The following is a 25137-nucleotide window of genomic DNA, read 5'->3' on the forward strand; positions in this document are numbered from 1 at the left end:
GCGTCCATTCCTTGCGCCTTTACCGCATAATAAAGTTCACGTTATAACTATTTACTGATATGCAGAGCATGTGGAGGAGACGCAGCCGTCCACCCCGCGGGTCAACCCAGATCTCCAAGCTACCACCACATCAAAGGATAAGACAATACACGTGGATTCCGATTCCACACCAACTCCTCCGCAAGGTAGCTTCCGCGTTGCCAACCTCAGCCAACTCACACAGTCTTCCGCGGAAAATGCCGCAGAGCAGTCTGCGTTCCTGCAGCAAATCTTTCCGGACGAATTCCGCGAGCAACTGGCCGCTCTACCGTTTAACCAGGCACACAATGCCTTCATTCAAAACGACTTGTATTTTTCGACATGTTTGCGGATCAGGCCCGCCGCTCTTCCAGCATATACCAGCTAGCTTTGCGCAAAGAGGTAGAGCTAGGACTTCTGCAGGCGGGTGTAGATCAGGTCAAGAAGGATAGGGATGCTGCTGAGGAGGCGCGTAAGGCGGTTGAGTTGACCGTGAATGAAACCAAAGCCACGCTGATTGAGGAAAGAAAAAAGAGCCGTGAGCTGGTTGGTGCGGTTGAGCAGGCGAAGGGGGATGCAGAACGTTTGCGGTCGGAGCTTGAGAAAGTTACGAGGAAAAGGGATGACGCGGTAACCAACCGTGAGCTGGCAGAGGCGGATCTAGCGAAGCTGTGCACCGCACTCCCTACCATTGCGCAAAAGGTGATGGACTCAGAGCTTGTGTCCGACAAGTTCAATGCCTACGTTGATGCGGTCAGGGACCATGAAATCAACAAGGCTGTGCAGGAGGTAATCCAAGCTTGCGGTCTAACACCGCTGTTCCCCGACATCGTTCAAAAGAAGCTAAAAGAGGGAACGGCTGCAGCGTTAATGGAGGCGGAAGAAGCCATCAAGTCGATCCCTATCCCCCTAATCAACGCATTCGCTGCGGACCCGAACATGTCGATCGATGGGTTTTTAAAGGAGGATTATTAGTGTTGGATTGCGCCGTAAGTCCTATGCTTAGGCAGGTATTTGTATTTTTGCAGCCCTAAGTCCCGTGTTGGGCAGGCGTTACAAACAATTACCTCTTATGTAACAACTTAATTTGATGTATATATATTCCTGATATGCATGCGTAGTGTGTTTATTTGTTTATATATCGCGAATCAAAACAAAATGTGAACCGCATGCCCATACGCATAGTTAACCAAAACTCATGCGTATGCGGGTATTACTGCGTAAAATAAACCAATACTTTAACAATTACCCTTTAATAATTTAGACTCGAAAGCTACTGCGTTATCGCTTTGTCATGTACTAGAGGTGCACTATAGCTGTATGGTAAGCAACGCAACTAAAAACAAGCCAATGTTTTTATGCTTTGAGTTCCTCAAGCAAACCAATGCGAGAGTAATTACGCACAAGCAAACCAATGCTTGTAATTTTTTAAGTCGACTTTGCAGCCATCTAGTCTGCGTGGCGCTTGGCTAGGGGAAAACCAATTCCCTTTGCCTGCTGTTAGCGTCTAGCCTTGTAACCAAACAGGCTTCTGCCGTACGGGGGCTAGAGGACACCCCTTAAGTAGGCAGGAACCGCATACAAAAAAGATTTAAACAACAAAAGTATGCGCGAGTAAATATTTAATTGGCATTAATCACAATTACAACCGCGACACATCCAAACGGACGAAAAATACATAGAAAAATAATGTGTTACAATAAACTGGAGTGATCAGGTCCACCTAGCTACATATAACATTTTTTCAATAACGTCGCATGCCAAGTGCGTTTCACAGGTTTTCCTTTAGTGTCTCGAGATGGTACGCCCCGGTATTGTTTGCCTTCGCTACCCTGTATGGACCTTCCCAACGGGGGCCCAGTTTTCCAGTATCCTCCGCATGACTTGCGTCGTTCTGACGCCAAACCAAGTCACCGCACTTGTAAGAGCGCAAACACACACGCTGATTATAGTACTTTGCGATTTTTTGCTTGTTATTTGCTTTGTTGACAGCCGCAGAGAGTCTGCGCTCTTCCAGCAAATTAAGATTTTCCCGCAAAGCTTCAGAGTTATTTTGCTCATCAAAATTTTGTATGCGGAACGTTGGTACCCCAATTTTTGCGGGTACAACAGCTTCTGATCCATAGACCAAACTGAACGGGGTCTCACCAGTGCTTGCTTTGGGTGTTGTTCTATGCGCCCATAAAACCTTCGGTAGCTCATCCACCCAACCAACGCGACCATGACCCAACCTAGCTTTGATTCCAGCTACTATATCCCGGTTGGTGACTTCGCACTGGCCATTCGCCTGCGGATGCACGACAGATGTAAAAGTTTGCTTAATATTAAGCTCCGCGCACCAGCTGCGGAAAGGGTCACCCGCGAACTGCGTACCGTTATCGCTAACAATTTCGTTTGGTATACCAAATTGACAGACGATGTCTTCCCATACAAAATTTCGCACCCTTTTTCCTGAGATTGCTGCCAGCGGTCTCGCTTCAACCCACTTTGTGAAATAGTCGATTGCAACAATCAAGAATTTGATGTTTCCTGCGTGTGCAGAATGTGCGTAAGGTACTGATGTGAGTAACATGTTAAGAAAATAAATGATAAAATTACCTCGGCCTTTTGGGAATGGTCCGACTATGTCGATTGCCCATTTGCAGAATGGCCACGGTGAGGAGACTGGTATCATTGGATGTGCAGGTGCTCTGCTAATAGGTGCATGTATTTGGCATGATTCACATTGCTTAACTATGCGCGCAGTATCCGCGTACATGGTGGGCCAATAATATCCTAGCCGCATTATTTTTGACACAATGGACCTGTGCCCCGAATGGAGTGCGCATGCACCCTCATGCACCTCGCGTACAACTTCCTCCGCCTCTTTCGGGCCAATGCACCTTAAGTGCGGTCCCAAATAATTCTTTCGATATAGGACGTTACCCTCAAGGGCATACAGCGGTGCCTTAACGCGGACTTTCTTTGCGTCCGCGGAATCTGCAGGAGAAGTGCCATCCCGCAGAAAAGCCACGATGGGCGTCATCCATGTTGAGCTTGATTCCTCAACTGGTGCCACTAAAGGCATCATAACAATGGATTTTGCATTGAGTTCTTCTATTAGAACTTTCTTCCCCATATGATCAAAAGCCAAGGCAGCCAGTTTGCTTAGCGCATCCGCCTTCTTATTTTGCCCACGCATTACGTGGGAGATTTGAAAAGCTTCAAATTGGTCAGCGAGGTTGTGAACAAGCGATAGATATTGCTGCATGGCTATGTCATGCGCTTCGAAATCTCCGCTGACCTGACTGCATACTATCTTTGAATCCACATATGCGTGCAAAATTTTAACATTTAACCTATGCGCAATGCGCATACCTGCTAACAGAGCCTCATACTCTGCTTCGTTATTTGTAACAGCAAAATTAAACCGCAGTGCGTATGTATGCTCTTCGCCATCCGGGCCTGTTAAAATTACACCCGCACCTGCACCAGATGCGCTGCATGCACCATCGGTGTACAATTCCCATGGTGAAAAAGTTGGTGCAGGTGGATCCTGATGTTCTGCTGATGCCTCGACATCCGCAGGTAATTCTTCTAGGTAATCAGCAAGTATTTGACCCTTAACCGCACTGCGCGAAGAAAAATTTATTTCATGTTCACCTAATTCAACTGCCCACTTAGCCATTCGGCCAGAAATCTCAGGCTTGTACAACACCTGAAAGAAAAATGATTGCGTTAGTCAATGCGGTAACCCCGGTCATTGCCGCAAAGTAGGCGTTTACCAACCTGTTTGATTGGTTGATCAGTTAGAACCACGATTGGATGTGCTTGAAAATATCGGCGCAAACGCAGCGCCGTATGGACCAGCGCATATACAAGCTTTTCTATTGGTGAGTAGTTTACTTCGCTTGATGTCAGCGTCTTGCTTACGAAGTAGACCGGCATTTGCGTCTGAGAAAAACCTCAGTCGTTAAATTTCTGCGATATAAATAAAGCATGCAAATTAATGGATTACCTTTCCGCGATCCGCGATGAGGACTGAGCTGACAGCTTCTTTCGATGCCGCGAGGTACAGCGTTAGCGTTTCTCCTGATACTGGCGCAGTAAGTGTTGGTAATTCTGCAAGCACCTTTTTCATCTCCTGAAAGGCTGATTCTGCTTCCTGAGTCCATACGAAGTCTTTTTTCTTCAAACAATTTTTCAAAGTATTGAAGAATGGTAACTGTCGTTCTGCGGCTTTCGACAGAAACCGTGTGATAGCCGCAAGCTTCCCCGTTAAACTCTGCACATCTTTCTTTGTCTTTGGAGATGGCAAATTATCAATGGCTTCAATCTTTTTGGGATTGGCCTTGATACCCCGCGCTGTCACCACATGACCTAAAAACTTGCCTTCCTCTTCCCCAAAACTACATTTAAGCGGGTTAAGCTTCATGTTGATCCTGCGCAGAGATGCAAACGTTTCCAGGATGTCCGCGAGCATGTCTTCTTCGGTGTTGCTTTTAATTACCAAGTCGTCGACGTACGCTTAAAGATTTCTACCGATTTGGTGCTTGAATGCTGCGTCAATTACACGCTGATAGGTCGCGCCAGCATTCTTTAAACCGAAAGGCATCTTCGTGTAACAACAAATACCCTGCGGCGTATGAAAAGCAGTCTTGTCCTCATCTTCCGCAGCCATTAAGATTTGGTGATAACCCTTGTATGCGTCCAGAAAACACTTGTACCTAAATCCCGATAGTGATTCTACCTTCCAGTCTATCTCCGGGAGAGGGTAATTGTCCTTGGGACATGCCTTATTAATATCTTCGAAATCAATGCACATCCTCCAGTTACCGTCAGCCTTTTTTACCAATGCAGGATTTGCAACCCATGTCTGATAACGCACTTCCCGCAGAATGCTTGCTTTGACAAGGTTGTCCACCTCTGCGCACAACCAATCACTGCGGTCTAGAGCCATATGCCGCTTCTTTTGCCTAACGGGTGTCAATGATGGATTAACAATTAACTTATGTTCCGCAATATCACGCGGAACCCCAGTCATGTCTGACTCTCGCCACGCGAAAACATCTGCGTTTGCGGACAAAATTCCATGCAATTTGGCCTTTGTTTCAGCTGACAAGCCTGCGCCGATTTTAATTCGCTTATCCGGATGCAAGCGATTTGCTATGACTGCACAATTTGCCAGTTGTTCTCCCACGCTAGGAGTGCTTATAGGCGCAACTGAGCCACACAACTCGGTTGCTTGATGTGACGCAACTGTGGCAACACCTCCTAGTGTGGGAAACTTAATCAAACCATGAACTACCGATGGGATAATGTTAAAACGCCATATGAAGTTTCTCCCTAGCAGTGCGTTATATCATGAAGTTGAACGAACCACATAAAAATCGACCAATTCACGCCTGATCATCTGCGGGTTCCTGTCATCCGCAAGCTCTATCATTAACTCTATTCGGCCTAGCGGCCACGAGTTTTCTCCAGAAAACCCTGATAGCGTAATATCAGGCTGGCGTAACTGCGCTTTGACTTCTGTCGGAAGGAAACGATAACAATGCTCATACATAATATCGACACCGCTGCCAGTGTCAACATGCATGCGCTTAACCTGGATTCCGCAATCGGGGATGCGACACTTGATGATAATGGGCTCGTTAACAGAATCAATTGACATTACAGGAGGGAAAGTGATCGGGAGAAGCTCCCAATCCTGGTGATCGTTGTACTTTCTCCGCTGGCTGATTTTCTCTGCGTCAACCATGTTAATGGTTAAATCGGCATTTTTCGCTTTGTCAACTTTCTGCCACGCGAAAGTCTTAGACTTCGAAGCCTCTTCTGTGGTCTTTCCCTTGTCCTTTTTAGGTGGTTTTAGAAGATCCAATTTGCCCGCGCGAAGCACTTCCAGAACCCGTTCCATCAAGTTTTTACACCGATTGGTGTCGTGACCATAATCGTCATGAAATTCACAATACTTTGTTTTGTCCCGCTTGCCAAATTCTGTAAGCGGAGTTGGAAGCACGAAGGTCGCGCATACTGGCTCCGTTGCCAAAATTTCCTTGGGCGTTTTGGACAAACTTTTGAGTAGCGCATAGTTCTGATTATTGATGCCGCGCTGATTATTGTTTCGATAATTGCCACTTGATTTCCCTTTATCATTCCTGATGGGACCACCGCTAGGATACCTTCCACGAGAGTTGTTACCACGACTTTGATCGCGCGAACGATCATCATCGTCCTTTTTCTCGTTGCGTGAGCTAGCTGTTGGAATGTCATTATCTTCGCCACTCCGCATATAGTCGTGGCATTCATTAAGCGCCTCAGCATAAGTTGTTGGGACTGTATGGCACAGACGCCTTACCAGTGTTGGATGACGTTCTGAGTTTATACCATGTATGAGTCCGGAAATCTGTTGCTCTGGTTTGAGATCTGGTATACGCAGGCACTCATTAGTATACCTTGTGAGAAATTCGCCCAAAGATTCCTTGGGCTTCTGCACGATGTCATGGCATTCAATGTGAGTGCGCTTGCGTGGTCTCTGATTCTGATATTGCAGTAAAAACTTTGTCCTCAGATCCATAAACCCGGCAATACTACCCGTCGGCAACTTATTAAACCACTCACGCGCAATACCCTGTAGTGTCATAGGAAATATCTGACACGCAACCGGATCCACCCAGCCTTGAGTGCGCATTGCGCCTTCGAAGCGCTGTAAAAAATCATCTGGATCGGTCAGGCCATTGTAAGTACCCAACGTGCTAGGTATCTTTGGTGCTGATGGAAACGGGTATGCGGATATATGCGGAGGAAACTTGTCAAAGGTAGTCGGTAGCTCGAAGGGTGGTTTAACAGGGTCCCCTTTCAAATTTGCAAAGAAACGCTTCATCATGTCCTGAACAAAGTCAGGTTGTGAAAATAAGTGAACCATATCAGGAGGTGCGGCCTGCATGAATTGACTTGCAAGATTTGCCTGCCCTTGAACATTTTGCCAAGGTTGACCCTGCGTCTGTGGATATAACCAAGGCTGTTGCGTTGGAAAAGAGGGATAACTTAAAGACGCAGAGTACACAGGTGGCTGTAAAGGAAGCGAAACCTGTGGCGCAGATATCTGCGAAACTTGAGGATACACACTTAAAAGCCCAACTGTATGCGCTGTGCTTTGCTGCTGCGCTGTTATCGGCGCCCAATGAGAGTTCGCATCTGGGATGACCCCAAATCCCCAACTATTAAGTAACGCCTGCGCATCCGCAGGAGTTAAAAATTGTGAAACTGGGCGCGGTGGTTGCCAAGGTTGCAACGGTGTAAATGACGAATTCTGCTGAATGCTCTGTGTATGCAGAGGTATTGAAACAGTGGTACTGTAAATAGGTACCTGGCCGCAGCAAACCACATGCGGCCCCGTTGTTCCACCGCCAGTGCCTGCAAAGATGACCCTTGGACCCACTGGCGAAAAGTCCAGCCGCGTGGTTGTGACTGGTGAGTTTGCTCTTGGCGGTGTGACCCCGTCTGAATATATCGTCTTGTACCTCTGAAAGGGTTCGCCGGATATAGGTGGAGGGTATATCGTGTATCCCGCCTGAGTAGCGGCCCCCGTAGTCATAACCGGTGTATGTTGACTACCAGACGGTGCGTTCTGAACATCTGTTTGGGTATGTTCCGATGATTCCTCGGAAGTCATGATACTGTTAAAGAAAAAATTCAAAAATTTTGTAAATAACGAGTCATACAATTCAAAACCTTAAAAGAAAAAGCAATTAAACAGTCTTGAATTAATTCGACTCTCAATGAAAGCACCACTTGATCATGCATATTTTAACCGTGGGGTTTAATATGCCTGCTCAATACGTAAAGAGGGGTTTAAGGATCTTAGAACGTGGCTCTTGTAACATCCCGCGTTTTTCCGTTAAATTTATTTTTAACACTGTCTTTTTTTTTATTATAATATCTTTCGTTATTTAAAATTCGTAACTTTCGTTGACTAATGTTCATAATATTTTCGTTATTTAATTATAACATCACTCATTTACTCGAGCGTTTTCAAAATATCCGTTCGGTAAAATCCCGCACCCGCTTATAAACTCGAGGGACTAAAATTGACACGGGGCAAACTAGTTGACTAGGTCAACTAGTCCACCCCAATCACCACCATTCAATCATCTCCATCTCTCTCTCTTTCTTTCTAGCAAGAACACACACACAAACACCCAATTCAATCATTCATCATCTAAATTCGATCTAGGAGGCTTACAACAAAACAAATTACATATTTGGAATCCTCTCTTCATCCTCTACAATTTGATACCAACTTCATCTCGTTTGGGTAACATTTCTAAAACTCTAGATTTCTCTAAATTCGTGTTTTTGATTTGAAATGGTGTTAGTTAGTGTCTATGGCTCGTGTCTAGCATGAATATATGATTTACTTGCTCGATTTGTTGTTTTGAGTAACTAGTTTGAACATTTGAAATGGGTTTGCTTAATCTTGCATTTTGGAAGATTAAATGTTGTTTGATTGTTAAAGTTCATGTTTTAATTGTGTTACTAGTATCACTAGCTTCGTTTTGATGCGTAGGTTGATTAAGAAAACTTCAAACACATGATTATTGATTTTTGTGAATTTTGGTTAGGGTTTGATAGACTTTGAAATGAACTTTTGATGCGTTGAATGCTTGTTAATGTTGTTAGTAAGTGTTTAGATGCATTGTATGCTTAATTACCTTCGGAACGGCATATCGTATGTGTAAATTGGATTCCCGAATCATAAAATACGTTTTACGAACTTGAAACTTTGAAAATAAACCCTTCTTGATCAATTGACGAGTTTTCGGTTATTGTAATTGATGTTTTTGCTTGTGAAAGGTAGTTAATTGTATTCCTTGTCAAAAGTGCTTTCCAATGATATAAGATGCGTATTCTAAGTGTTTACGGTTTGCGTTTTGTGCTAAATTGAATTTTGGATCAAGACTTGAACTTTTGAAACTGACCAGGTACCAGGCCACGCCTAATGTCGCGGCGCGACACCTCTGGCCGCGGCGTGGCAATAGCCGTGTTTGGGTTCTGACCTACTTTGTCAAATTTCGAAAAATGTTTGCTATGCTACGCACCTCCGATTAACATGTAACTTGGCCAACATGCTCATATATGACTTCTAAGCTTAGAAAAATAGTTTGGGACCCGACCCGAACGTGTTGAATTTTTCGTTGACTTTGACCAAGTTTGACTTTTAGTCAAACTTAACAAAACACTTATACAATCGTTCTAATCTTATTTTATACTTGATTCTTGCATGAAACTTGACAACTTGATTCACATGCTATACTATTCGAGTCATAACGAGCCATATGACTAATTGAACACATTTCGCCCGACCTTGTGTCGTAACCGGTTAATTGATACAACTTACTTGTTTAGGTCAAGGCTAAGCAACAATCATGCACACGTTTACTTTGTGAAGTACTTTTATACTCATGCACTCGAGGTGAGATCATAGTCCCACCTTTTCAACAACTTTTTATACTTTTAAATTGTGGGCTGAGAAACATATACTTTGTTACATTTTGTACTACTTACTTTTATACTTTGAACACAAGTACAAGGAAAACAAACATTCCACAGCGAGTTAGAACAAAAATCCTCAATTCGATTATCATTAGTTACACTTGCAGGGTGTAAGCGAGAACTTATATTGTGTGACCATACGGGTTTGACAAACCCTCATTTCGGACGGTTCGCTACCGTCTACGGATGAAATATATTTTCGAGAAACAGTGTATGTTCTAACACTATTGTGATGGGGTTCTATGGAAGGAAACGTTAAGTCTTGATAATTGGGTGCTCGCGAACAATACTTTTAGAATGCAAACGATTTTGATAATCAACTATGGGAATACTAAATCTTGTGGTTCAAAAACAACGTTTACAAATACATCTATGATTTCACCAACGTTTTTCGTTGACAGTTTTCTATTTGTTTCTCAGGTTCATACTCGTCTACTTGATACATGCTTCCGCACACTTTGATTTCTTGCTTGAGGTCAAGCATACATGCATACGCTAGTGATAGCACTTTTGGATTAAACCTTAAAGCATACATACGTATGCTATTTATAGCAACTGTGATTTTCAACTTATATTATGTTGCAAGTTATTTCATTTATACTTTACAATTTTTGTAATCTTAAACTTGTTGTCGAATTGTTTGTAAACTAAACTTTGCAAGTCTTGTACGTTTCAAATGAATGCGACATAATTTTGGTCAAACGAGTCTCATATAGGGACTACGACCACGCAACGGGACCTAAGTTAGCGGCGCCGTTAATAACGGTTTTGGTCGGGTCGTTACAAGTGGTATCAGAGCGTTGGTTGTAGGGAACTAGGATGTGCATTAGTGTGTCTGACAGAGTCGTTAGGACGCATTAGTGAATCTAGACTACAACCGGATAGTTAATCATTGCATTCTGACTTGCATTTGCTATAGATAGCACTTACTTGACTACTTGTGCATTATATTTGAATCATTCTTAGGCAAACTTCTTACTGGTACCAAACTTTCGTCATACGAATCCGTATTCTGCCACTTTCTGGTAACACACGTAAATTCAAGATTCATACGCGTAAGGATGACGATGACTTCATTAGTCATACTTGTTTGGGAACTCTGTCTCCCAGATTGTTATTCGCCACCGTTTTAACTTACTATCGGTGTCACACCGGTGTTTCTTTACTATCTACCATATCGTGTTACTACCATCACTACTCCAGGTGAGTATCGTCATCAATACTTAACACTACGGTTGTGTACTATTCGTTATCATGATTCGTTACACTTCTCGCACCGAAATACATTATCGTTTGGCTTACACTGCATTGACGTGAACAATCATTTATACACTTCCCTCGGGAAACGCACCTTCAGAGTTGCACTAATTCTTTTGATTAAATACGAGTCACGTTGGTGATGTCGCTAAGATTTGTTCATTTTAAAACTTCACGATTACACGAACCTGAATCTATGGAGTGATGTGGGGATGGAGGTATGAGTTAGCGTAATATAACGACACTCGATCAATGTGGTTATATTATGGTAAGTCATACCAAAGTTCTAATGACACGTGATGGTGGTTGGACTCGATCAACCTAATCACCACCATGTGCCATGTACATGACTTCATTTTTCTTGTTGGATATCCAAAAACTCCGAGAATATTGATAACAACCATACCCGGGACACATCTTCGATTATTGTCGAACCATATTTATGCTTCCGAATGAATGACAAATTCTTCCGACTTCAAACATATGTTATACGTGTATACTATCTCGTTTTCGCACAGTTTTATCGACGAACTACAATATACTTGTTATGCTCACATCGAGGCGGAAATTTCTCTCGCATCACACTCATACTTCCGATTCAGGAAATTTTCTATCTAAATTCTCAATGGAGGGAGAGACTCTTCACGTTATACTAGTATTCGCCATGAGGGGGAATGTTCCTAACGAACGTTTTTCGGAAACCGATAAATCTTCCGCGGCGCGAAATTTTTTTTTGAAACAGAAACTTGTTCCAACAAACGTTTTCACGTCCTAACAAACTCTTTCAAATATACCTTAAAGAGATGTACCTCGTTTCGGATCGAGATCCTCGTTTCACTTCTAGATTTTGGAGTGCCTCACAAAAAGTCTCGGGAACCTGTTTAGACATGAGTACAACACATCAACCACAACCCGACGGACCGAGCAAACATACGATTCAAACCTTGGAAACCGTAATACGAATTTGTGTTATCAACTTCAAATTTACTTGAGAAAAGTTTTTGCCTTTAACCAAATTCTCTTACAACGATGGTTATCATTCAAGTCTTAACGTCACACTTTCGAGGACCCGTATAGCCGTAATTGTCGTTTTCTTAAATTGTTGAACCGAAGTAGGTGACAAGCGAACCACCGGACCCGAAATCATTCATGAAACAACCGGAAAATTTTTCAATTCCAAGAACTCGAATTCCAAGTGGGTAACCGCGTAACGTTAAAGTCACACCTTGAAAAGGTGTAATCCGTTTCGGGAAACATAGATAGCTAAATCCAAGATATTTTTAGTCCTTTTAAAATCCTGGGGCGTTTTGGACCCGTTACTAGCCGTTTAGATTTTTCAACTCATTCGAGTCTCCGTTCATCCTAAATTCTACGTATCAAACTTAAAGGCGTGTCTTGCGAAACAAGAACTTGTTATCCTTTTCGATGAGCTTACTATCGATGACAAACTCCGCTTCCTAGGAGGACCGGTTGAAATTTTGAATCATGAAACCAAACTCTGAAACAACGTAAAACCCAGACTGTCAAAGTTTGTTGAAATGCCCGATGAAGTACTTTCACTTATCCGTAGAATGGGCAACGCACGATCTCGATGAAGGAACAACGACTACTACTTTCAACTAAATTTCGAGACGAAATTTCTTTTAAGGTGTAGGTAATGTAACATCCCGCGTTTTTCCGTTAAATTTATTTTTAACACTGTCTTTTTTTTTATTATAATATCTTTCGTTATTTAAAATTCGTAACTTTCGTTGACTAACGTTCATAATATTTCCGTTATTTAATTATAACATCACTCATTTACTCGAGCGTTTTCAAAATATCCGTTCGGTAAAATCCCGCACCCGCTTCTAAACTCGAGGGACTAAAATTGACACGGGGCAAACTAGTTGACTAGGTCAACTAGTCCACCCCAATCACCACCATTCAATCATCTCCATCTCTCTCTCTTTCTCTCTAGCAAGAACACACACACAAACACCCAATTCAATCATTCATCATCTAAATTCGATCTAGGAGGCTTACAACAAAACAAATTACATATTTGGAATCCTCTCTTCATCCTCTACAATTTGATACCAACTTCATCTCGTTTGGGTAACATTTCTAAAACTCTAGATTTCTCTAAATTCGTGTTTTTGATTTGAAATGGTGTTAGTTAGTGTCTATGGCTCGTGTCTAGCATGAATATATGATTTACTTGCTCGATTTGTTGTTTTGAGTAACTAGTTTGAACATTTGAAATGGGTTTGCTTAATCTTGCATTTTGGAAGATTAAATGTTGTTTGATTGTTAAAGTTCATGTTTTAATTGTGTTACTAGTATCACTAGCTTCGTTTTGATGCGTAGGTTGATTAAGAAAACTTCAAACACATGATTATTGATTTTTGTGAATTTTGGTTAGGGTTTGATAGACTTTGAAATGAACTTTTGATGCGTTGAATGCTTGTTAATGTTGTTAGTAAGTGTTTAGATGCATTGTATGCTTAATTACCTTCGGAACGGCATATCGTATGTGTAAATTGGATTCCCGAATCATAAAATACGTTTTACGAACTTGAAACTTTGAAAATAAACCCTTCTTGATCAATTGACGAGTTTTCGGTTATTGTAATTGATGTTTTTGCTTGTGAAAGGTAGTTAATTGTATTCCTTGTCAAAAGTGCTTTCCAATGATATAAGATGCGTATTCTAAGTGTTTACGGTTTGCGTTTTGTGCTAAATTGAATTTTGGATCAAGACTTGAACTTTTGAAACTGACCAGGTACCAGGCCACGCCTAATGTCGCGGCGCGACACCTCTGGCCGCGGCGCGGCAATAGCCGTGTTTGGGTTCTGACCTACTTTGTCAAATTTCGAAAAATGTTTGCTATGCTACGCACCTCCGATTAACATGTAACTTGGCCAACATGCTCATATATGACTTCTAAGCTTAGAAAAATAGTTTGGGACCCGACCCGAACGTGTTGACTTTTTCGTTGACTTTGACCAAGTTTGACTTTTAGTCAAACTTAACAAAACACTTATACAATCGTTCTAATCTTATTTTATACTTGATTCTTGCATGAAACTTGACAACGTGATTCACATGCTATACTATTCGAGTCATAACGAGCCATAGGACTAATTGAACACATTTCGCCCGACCTTGTGTCGTAACCGGTTAATTGATACAACTTACTTGTTTAGGTCAAGGCTAAGCAACAATCATGCACACGTTTACTTTGTGAAGTACTTTTATACTCATGCACTCGAGGTGAGATCATAGTCCCACCTTTTCAACAACTTTTTATACTTTTAAATTGTGGGCTGAGAAACATATACTTTGTTACATTTTGTACTACTTACTTTTATACTTTGAACACAAGTACAAGGAAAACAAACATTCCACAGCGAGTTAGAACAAAAATCCTCAATTCGATTATCATTAGTTACACTTGCAGGGTGTAAGCGAGAACTTATATTGTGTGGCCATACGGGTTTGACAAACCCTCATTTCGGACGGTTCGCTACCGTCTACGGATGAAATATATTTTCGAGAAACAGTGTATGTTCTAACACTATTGTGATGGGGTTCTATGGAAGGAAACGTTAAGTCTTGATAATTGGGTGCTCGCGAACAATACTTTTGGAATGCAAACGATTTTGATAATCAACTATGGGAATACTAAATCTTGTGGTTCAAAAACAACGTTTACAAATACATCTATGATTTCACCAACGTTTTTCGTTGACAGTTTTCTATATGTTTCTCAGATTCATACTCGGCTACTTGATACATGCTTCCGCACACTTTGATTTCTTGCTTGAGGTCAAGCATACATGCATACGCTAGTGATAGCACTTTTGGATTAAACCTTAAAGCATACATACGTACGCTATTTATATCAACTGTGATTTTCAACTTATATTATGTCGCAAGTTATTTCATTTATACTTTACAATTTTTGTAATCTTAAACTTGTTGTCGAATTGTTTGTAAACTAAACTTTACAAGTCTTGTACGTTTCAAATGAATGCGACATAATTTTGGTCAAACGAGTCTCATATAGGGACTACGACCACGCAACGGGACCTAAGTTAGCGGCGCCGTCAATAACGGTTTTGGTCGGGTCGTTACAGCTCTCCGGTCCGGCTACCGTGAATAACCCTGGCCGACATGATGATGTCGGCGGGGTGGCCAAGTGATTAAGTCCACCTCCGATGACGGTCGTCGATCAAGAGGCCCCAAATAAGGTCGTAGGTACTAGCTTACAAAAGACTAACCTGTTAACCTTGAAAAGATGCTGAATGATGCAGTTTTACGTAATGTGTATCGTATGCGATGGTTACGTAATGTGCTGTGTCCGGTAAACGATGATTAGGGTTTGTATTTATAGGCAAACCCTAATTCTAGAACCGTCCCAGATCATGATAATCTCATCCATAACTGACTCCCCCGAATCACGGATATAATTATGGAAAAGATATTTACTTGACAGCTAAGCAACCGCCGTACCGGGAACAAAGACATTCGCACGCCGCATACCGCACACAAGAACACGCATACGCACAATAGTGATTGTCCGCATGCATATGGGGTGCGCATACGGGTTGCGGTATCATTAATTAGTAATGTATCCTTTTGTGTGCTTCTTCTAGCTCGTTGCTAGATTGGCAGTTTTTAATAAAATGTAAATATTAAGAAAATATTTAGTCCTATATCACTAAAAATAATTGTTTATAAATTAATTTTTGTTATTTTGTTTATTTAAAGGACTAGATTAATATACGAATTGAAATAACTGAGCCTCTTTATTTTTGTTCATACACCATTAAGTATACTTCAAGTTGTATAGAAAAGTATTTTAAAACATATTTAATGATGTATAACTAAAAAGTAGTGAATCATTTTAAATATATGGGAAAATGAATGAATGAATAGGTACAAATGCAATACAATTATAACATATCATGCTCATAAAATTGGGTAGAATTTAAATATACCATCCGAATTTAAACAATGCAGTCACCCATGGAGCATGCCATATTCATTCTCCAAATACTATAAAAACCAATGGTACATAAAAAAATTTATTAGTTACGTGGAAAAAGTGGACAAACAAAATTAGGAATATTTGGATACTAAACTTATGTTGGCACCTTCCTAGACTTACTTATGCTTTTCTTAGGAAGAATAGGAATACTTTGTTCATTCCTAAAAAAATTATTAGGATCAACAACACTTTTCACCTTCACTAACCTATCAAAATTCCCCATGAAATATTTCTCCCCATAAACCTTGCCAGATTTATAACCAGCATTACCGGTTCCGGTCATCACACCGATATCCAAATCTCTGTAGTTCAAAAATGCACCTCTTGGATTCTTCGATACATAGTTCGTCATGAACTTATACAAAACCCTAGTTTCGTTCAAGTAGTTTTTCGTAAGTGTTGGATCCTCATCATTCCAATTCACCGAGTACTGGATCTTGTACAAGTTTCCAGCTCGGTGGGGGAATGGAGTTGCGTCTGACGCAACTTCACTCATTCTCCCACCATACGAGTTGAAAACTAAACCAACTTTACCTAATTCAACTAACTTGTTGAATATAAACTTTAACCCCGGTTTTGATACCGGGGTTTGTACGTAATCAGACTTACGTTTTAGAAAGTTCACATTATCGGAATGTCTATCTAGAAGAATCTCCTGCTTGGTTGTGTTTAAATCAAAGTTAGCCCAATAAAGTACCGATTGTATCCAACTTACCTCGATACAATCCTCTTTTCGTAACCCTAATTCCGGGAAGTTTTTGTTCATTAAGGCTAACAATCTTACAGAATCACCTAAGAAATGTGCTATAAACGAAGCTCGAACCGTCTTTTTATTATTAATCGTTACCGGTTGTAACAATATTCTAACAAACAAATCATTATCAATGTTTGGTATAACTGTCTGCCATTTATAAACAAGATCAGTTGCATTTTCTTCTACTGTTTTCATTATCCGGAAAACAGTATTAACAACCGGCACCGTGACTAGTTTCACAGTGTACGATAATACGACACCAAAACTAGCACCACCACCACCACGTATGGCCCAAAAAAAATCCTCACCCATTCGTTTTCGGTCCAAAATATTACCATCTGCAACCACAATACGAGCATCGATTATATGATCAACCGATAACCCGTATTTTCGAAGCATGGTACCATAACCACCACCACTTAAATGTCCACCAACTCCAACTGTTGGACACACACCAGCTGGGAACCCATGCACCTTACTTTTTTCCCAAATTCTGTAATATAGTTCGCCTAATTGGGCCCCAGCTTGGACCACAACGGTTTCAGTGGCGATGTCCACGTTTATAGCACGAAGATTAAACATGTCAAGTACGATGAACTTTTTTTCAGACGAAACGTACGAGGTTCCTTCATAATCATGGCCGCCACTTCGAATCTTGATTTGGACACCGAGTTTTTTGGCGCAAAGGACAGTGGCTTGGACATGAGATTCTTTTTTCGGGGTGATGATGATTGCGGGTTTAGGTGTTGAGGTGGTGTTGAAGCGACGGTTTTTTATGTAATCTTGTAGGACTGTGGTGTAAGCGGTGGAGTTCGCGTTGAGCCCGTATATGATGTTAGGTAATGACGGGTCAGGTTGGGTCGAGTTGGTCGATAAACATTTTAAGAAAGAGTCGTAGATTAGATTAGGATTTGTAGCTCCATTTGAAAGGTTAAAACAAAAACAAAGGAAGATTAATGTAAGTGAACAAGGGATGAGTGAAGACATGAAGATAGTGTTGTGTTATACAATAGTCTATTGATTGCCATGATATTTATAATCATTATAGGTATAGGTATTAGTGAATTACAGTATAAGTTAAAGAATTTTATACTTCGTATCAAAACAAGATATACTATACAGCACATAGAGATTTTACTAGTATATTGCTGCTTCAACTTAACTGGGTTGTGCTAATTAAATACAACCTTAATCTCTAATGATCTTTAAATAAGTTAATTAATCGTTGAATGTCAATACTTAGTTTTTTTATATATATTGAATAATTCAAAATATTTATGCAAATGAATAAATTTTTTAATTAATAGTTGTATATTGATATTGATATTGATATTGATATTGATATTGATATGGATTGTTTTCTAAAAATATGTCTCAAGTTAATGATGTAGTATAGTTTGAAATGAAATTATTATTCAAAATTAGTTGTTAGAAATGATATTTAGAATTGAAAACTGTCTTCGTTAAATTGAAAATGTACTAAATGTTCATACGGAGTATAATATAAATATACGGAGTAAATAACAATTAATATATGTTGATCATCTAATCATATTCATAGTACATGGTAATTATTGGAAAGATTTTTAAGGATACGTTACAAGTATATAACGTTGATTTTATATGCATGATTGGATTTGACAAATTGGCATACGTTTCGTTAATCCAATCCAACAACTAAATAAAAATAAAAGTCAAACTTCAAGTTATCTAGCCAACTACGAGTATATAAGTTGGTCATCTCCAAATGGAGCCGAATGGGAGTGCAAATAATATAAGTGGGCCGGCGCCCGCCCATGATTGGCAAGCCAATTCCATACAGCATATCGGCCAATAACTACAGATCCGTAATGTAAACCAAGTCATTGGTGGTCCAAGTCACTAGAATGTAAAGGGTGATGATAAAAAATTTAACTTGGTCTAAGTAGTCAAATTTTATTAAAAAGCGTTATTGCTAAATTTAGCTGCCGCTATTTGTAAATCCATTCCAACACGTTTTCTCATCAACTCGTTTAAAATATAGTAAGTTCTCTCTTTTATCCTTTAGTAAATAATAGTAAAATAAAATGACCCGTAAAATCACGGGTTTGTTTAAACGAAATAATTTAATGACATGTTTTCGATATTAAGTGAATGTAAATGTTAAAGTCATTTATTTTAATGACCCGTTTGACTAATAGCTTGTCGTTGTTTTTACAAATATATAGAGACATGTATTTTCGCATACATATGTAACGTAATTAATTTCGTAAAAAGAATCCATATTTGAATATTAATAATATAATAATTATAATAATAATTATTATATTAAATTAAAAGTAAATAATAGTAATAAAGTTATTGAGTATTTATATTTTTAATAATAATAATAATAATAATAATAATTATTATTATTATTAGTAATAATAATAAATGCCTTTAAATTTTTTTTAGAAAATTAAAATTACAATTTAGGAGAGATTAGTATTTCCTTTTATAAAAGATTTCGTATTTTTTAAATTAAATTAATATATAATTATGACATCATCATTATAAAAATTAAAGGGTAATTAGCTTAATGATGACATCATCATTTTAGAGCTTTATATGACTATATAGATATATAACTGAAATTCGTCAAATTGCCTCCATTTTTGAAACTGTTTAACGATATGCCCGTAAATTTTGAAAATTACAAAATATGCCCTCTGCTCACGCATCACGGTATATGATGTGTGTGACTTGGTGTGTGATGCGTGTAATCGAGAATACTCTAATGACCCGTCCTAATCCATCTGGACGAATACATTATATTTGGTTACATCGTAAGGTACTTGACCTCTATATGATACATTTTACAAACATTGCATTCGTTTTTAAAAAACAATCTTTAATTTCATCGACAGTACCATTTCAGAATATATCCAATCTATAATTGACTTAATAATAATCTTGATGAACTCAACGACTCGAATGCAATGTCTTTTGAAATATGTCATGAGTGACTCCAAGTAATATCTCTAAAGTGAGCAAATGCACAGCGGAAGGTTTCTTTCATACCTGAGAATAAACATGCTTTCAAGTGTCAACCAAAAGGTTGGTGAGTTCATAGGTTTATCATAAAACAATAAAATTCATCATTTTGATAGACCACAAGATTCAAATACAGTACACCTATCTCGTGTATGAAACTATTTTTCATAATGCTTAGCTGAGTAGGTTCGTATCCTTTTCTCCCCCGTTGGTTGCCTCGCGATTTTTAAATAACCGTACACATATCTCGTGCACAAAAATAATACACATAACATGTGTATAAAAATCATTCTCTCGATACATAACATTCATTTCGATTTCATTGCTCAACATGGTAACCGACCTTAACATATAATGCGCATAAATAATATCCCCAAAACAGAACCTCTCGTCTGTATAATATATAAACCTCGAAGTACTAAACACCACGCCCACTAGCTCTTCCGTCTAGTGAACATTCTGGGTGGGGGTGTTAAACCCGGTAGCTACCTTTAGGATTCGCGTGAATTAGGGCCATACCCGATTCTAATTCTTAGGTTACCAAGCAATAATAATCAGGGAAAAAATATTCACAACAATTGGTGGCAATTATAACATCCACATAATTCAATAATAATCCACAGAACTTCTGTCTGCATAATAATTCATTCGAGGAATGTTTTGCTTGTGTCTATCTCGTCAAATATTTATAAAAGCATTTCATGTATTCGCAGTTCAAAAATATATTTCGAAAGCATTTAATAAAGCAGTTGTAAAAACAGCGCATGTATTCTCAGTCCCAAAAATGTAAAGAGTAAAAGGGAATCAAATGAACTCACAATACGATATTTGTAGTAAAAATATGCATACGACAGAACTGAACAATGCAGGGTTGGCCTCGGATTCACGAACCTATATCATTTATATATATTAACATATATAATCATAATCGAACAGGTTATATATATATATATATATATATATATATATATATATATATATATATATATATATATATATATTATTTCGATTGTTTATATTTTTATATTGTATATACTTTTTTATATGTTTTATATAAATATTTTAATAACTAATTTTATTGTAATAATAATAATGTTAGAAATAATAATATTAATGTTAAAAATGATAATAATAATAAAAATTATAATTTTTATAAAAATAATAATAAAAATAATAGTAATGAAAATAAAATGATAATGATAAAAATAATGATAATTCTAGTAATAATAATAACGATGATACTAGTAGTAAGAATGATAATAATAATAATAATAATAATAATAATAATAATAATAATAATAATAATAATAATAATAATAATAATAATAATAATAATAATAATAATAATAATAATAATAATAATAATAATAGTAATAATAATAATAATAATAGTATAAAATTCGATCACTAACTATTAAATAAAAATTACATTAATTATTCACTCCCAACCCTGGGTAAAATATAAAAAGTGTTAAAATCCAACAAATAGATCCTAAATACATTTTTAGTAAGCCTAAAATTTATAGAACTCATTTCCGGATCACCGTTTATTTTAAAATCATATAAGTTTGAATTTAACTTACTTAATATCAATCGGGACATCAAATGAGTATAACAATCATTTAATATTTATTTTTAATATACTTATTTATATATATATATATATATATATATATATATATATATATATATATATATATATTTTTTTTTTAAATAATAATTATTATAATATCCTATTTTTATTTTATTTTACATAGTTAAATTTTAATAGCAACAACATATAATATTTCAAATTATATTTTCAATTACCATTTGTATATATATATATATATATACATACACACACACACACATCTATTTACAATTAATGGTTCGTGAATCGTCGAAACTGATCGAAGGTAATTGAATTCATGAACATAGTTCTAAAATTTCGAGACTCAACATTATAGACTTTGCTTATCGTGTCGGAAACATATAAAGATCAAATTTAAATTTGGTCGAAAATTTCCGGGTCGTCACAGTACCTTACCGTTAAAAAAATTTGGTCCCGAAATTTGATTGGGATGGTCATGGCTGACAGTAAGTATGTTTTCATGACGCATACGAGCTAGAAATTAGAGTTTTATCATCATTGAGTAATATGGATAAAACAATTCGATTACGCGAAGAGTATAAGTGAAGCTATCACAAAAGAGTGAAATGAGAAAATAATGTTTCGTCATATCCTTTGACGTAGATATGGTTGATTTCCGGAGTTCAAGGGATTTGGAGAAAATCTTCGTGATAAGATTTGATTCTTCGGTAATTAAGGAAGTTAGGTTCCTCTTTGATTAAATGCGATGATCTGTCTTGATTGCTTTGTCTGATATTTCACTATAAATCCACCCTCTTCGTTTCCATATTTTCACAACTCGATTTGACTTGTCAAATTATCAGAAGTCACGAGAAAAGATAGAATTATCAAGAAGATATGTTCTCGATATGTTTGGAGATTAGATAGAATGTAAGAGTCGTGTAACATGGCACATGATAACGTTATGATCTGTGAATCATCACATTCCATTAGAAACTCAGCATGACTTACTGTAATATAATCACGTTGATCAAGTGTCATTATATTATACTAACTAATCCTTCAGTTCCCAACACTACTTCAATATCATTCATATTTTAAATTCGAATTTTTTTTAGAATTTAGAAACAAAATATTTTCCTTTCTGATGTAACACTGATATCGCAAAGAGATAAATGATTTCAGATAAGAATAGTTATGAAAATATCTTCAAAAATACCGAGGATATTTATAATGCAAGATACGATGATATCTTAGATTTTCTAATATCAATGGATGAAGAAGAAGATTTGTCCGTAACAGTATAGAGTCAAGAGCAAGGTATTCGTTAATGACTTCAGCAGATACTGAATCATTTGGATTCTTTGAAGGCAGGTTTAGTCTTTGTGATTTGTCCACAGCCTCCTTCATGGTTTGCTTAATCCGTTCTCCAGTTCTAACATTTATGAGCTTTGCCAATATACAATTCTTTATCATCAAACTTTTGGCTGTTAAGGTCGTTTACAGTTTTTGTTGCTTCATTCAACTTTTCATAATTCAGAGTATCGATTCGGAGACTGGTTGCTTTTCAGAATTTCAGAATGGAAAAATCATAATTCTAAGAGATAATTGTTATATGTATACATATAACTATTGATGTAGAAACGTTGTAAGATTCAAAATATTGATTGCTAATTCCCGGTAATTGGTATGGCAATTATCGTTACAAGATGCCGATGATTTCATGATAAGACTTCAATAGATAAATATAATGATTTTTCGAAGAGATTTAAGCCAAGGAGCAACGAGGTTGCTGGTACGCCTCCTGGTAATATGGTGGAATATAAAAGATTCTCCGGTAATAAAAGAGCACGCATATATATCAAGGTTATAAATAGGTTGTTTCGAAAGAAAAGTCGAAGTTGACTTGCTGGAGCTGTGACAAAATTGGCTATCTCGAACAGGAGTTGTAAAGTTATTTTCGGTAATAATAACACTAAAGGAATTAGCACAACCATGTGTTAAACGTTTACTCAGTTTCTGAGAGTTTTTCCGGTGCATAACTATATGCATAAATCTTTCCTTCCGTAGATGAATTGTGGTTGGTTCATCCTCTCGATTGAGGTGTTTTCAAGAATCATGAAAGGTTTGAACGCAGATTGTAATCGTCAAGATACAAATGAGGTTTAAGATGAAATCAAGTTTCAAACTTGAAAGAAATGTTTAGTTTCATATGTTATAATCAATATTTTAATTCATTTTAATTATCCAATGTTATTAGTCCACGGTTGATAGTCCACAGTTAGCAGTTCAATAATTCATATATAGTTTAATATATTATATTCGAATTAATTAATACATGTCGTGGCCCATTGTATACAAGTCTCAGACTCGATCACAACTCAAAGTATATATATTATTTAAGAATCAATCTCAACACTGTATAGCGAACTCGAGCATTACATCATATAGAGTGTCAATTGTTATTCCAAATAATATATATAGATGACGTCAATATGATATGTCAAAACATTGTATATGTGTGATGTCAGAGCTAAGGGGTATAAAATACTATTAAATTTTAGCAGGAAATACTATTAAATACGATACAATTTTACTCAAGATATTTATTTATTTATAGAATGGATATACTTAAACCTTGCTACAACACTTATAGGCAGTGTACCTAATCGTACAGTAGTGTAGTTTTTAGTAAGTCCGGTTCGTTCCACAGGGAAAATCTTTTTCACAAAGCTTAACGCTATATTTGTTTAAATTTATAAAAATACAAATATATATATATAAGTAATATTATTATTATAAAGGGGGGTTTTTACCGTTTAATGACCGGTTTGTCGATTTTAAAAACTTTAGTTGCAGTTAAAACAAAATGTAAAATATTAAATAAATAAAAGACTTAATTTAAAGCGTAAAGTAAATAACGATAATGAAATTGCGAATAATAAAAGTGCGATAAAATAAACTTGCGATAATTAAAAAATACGATAATTAAAAGTGCAATTAAATACAATAACAATAAATAAAAATGCGATAATTAGAAGTGCAATTAAATATAAAATAAAGGAAATTAAATATGAAATAAAAGAATTATGCTTATTTAAACTTCCGTAATCATGATGTTTGACGTGTTGATTTTAGTTTTATGCCCATGGGTTAATTGTCCTTTGTCCTGGATTATTTAATATGTCCGTCAGGTTTTTGTCCATAACAGTCCATCAGTCATAAATATAAAGTGCGAGTGTCCTCGTCAAATTATCCTTATACCCGAAGTCAAATATTCTAACTAATTGGGGACTTAAACTGTAACAAGATTTTAATACTTTGTTTAATAATTACACCAGGATGTCGACTGAGTGTAACCCAAGATTTTAATACTTTGTTAACAATTATGCCAAGTGTCCTTGTACATAATTTCACCCCTGTTTTAATAATTCTAGTGGCTATTAATCCATTCCCGTGTCCGGTTAAATGAACGATTATTCGTACATATAAATACCCCGCCCATCGTGTCCGATTGAGTGTATATGGTTATTTATAGGGACATCCAATTGTAAATCTTTATATTAAAATTAACAAACTATCATTTAGTTAAACAAATATAAAGCCCATTAATAGCCCATAGTCTAATTTCCACAAGTGTCGTTCTTTTGTCCAAACCCCAATTATGGTACAAAGCCCAATTTCCCAATTTTAATATTTTTAGCCCAACATCATGATTACTTCGGATTAAATAAGCATAATAATCACTTAGCTACGAGACATTAATGTAAAAAGGTTGAACATAACTTACAATGATTAAAAATAGCGTAGCGTTACACGGACAGAATTTTGACTTATACCCTTATAACATTCGCTAACATACCCTTATTATTAGAATTAAAATTAAAATTAAAATTAAAATATAAATATATACTACGTATATAGATAGAGAGATTGGTATTATGGATCTTAAAA

General features: G+C 37.4%; 1 protein-coding gene across 1 annotated transcript; it reads right to left on the reverse strand.

The window, feature by feature from the left end:
• Positions 1–15746: 15746 nt before the first annotated feature.
• Positions 15747–17587, reverse strand: LOC139840015 (berberine bridge enzyme-like 2). Its single transcript, XM_071830236.1, has one exon. It carries the CDS (start codon positions 17583–17585, stop codon positions 15939–15941), a length of 1647 nt encoding a protein of 548 aa, XP_071686337.1. The 5' UTR covers positions 17586–17587; the 3' UTR covers positions 15747–15938.
• Positions 17588–25137: the final 7550 nt, after the last annotated feature.

This window comes from Rutidosis leptorrhynchoides, chromosome 4 (assembly GCF_046630445.1).
Source record: "Rutidosis leptorrhynchoides isolate AG116_Rl617_1_P2 chromosome 4, CSIRO_AGI_Rlap_v1, whole genome shotgun sequence".
NCBI classification, from domain to species: Eukaryota; Viridiplantae; Streptophyta; class Magnoliopsida; order Asterales; family Asteraceae; genus Rutidosis; species Rutidosis leptorrhynchoides.

Bases quoted from the DNA above. Each gene is read 5' to 3' on its own strand.
- LOC139840015 (XM_071830236.1), bottom strand. From the start codon at position 17,585: ATGTCTTCACTCATCCCTTGTTCACTTACATTAATCTTCCTTTGTTTT.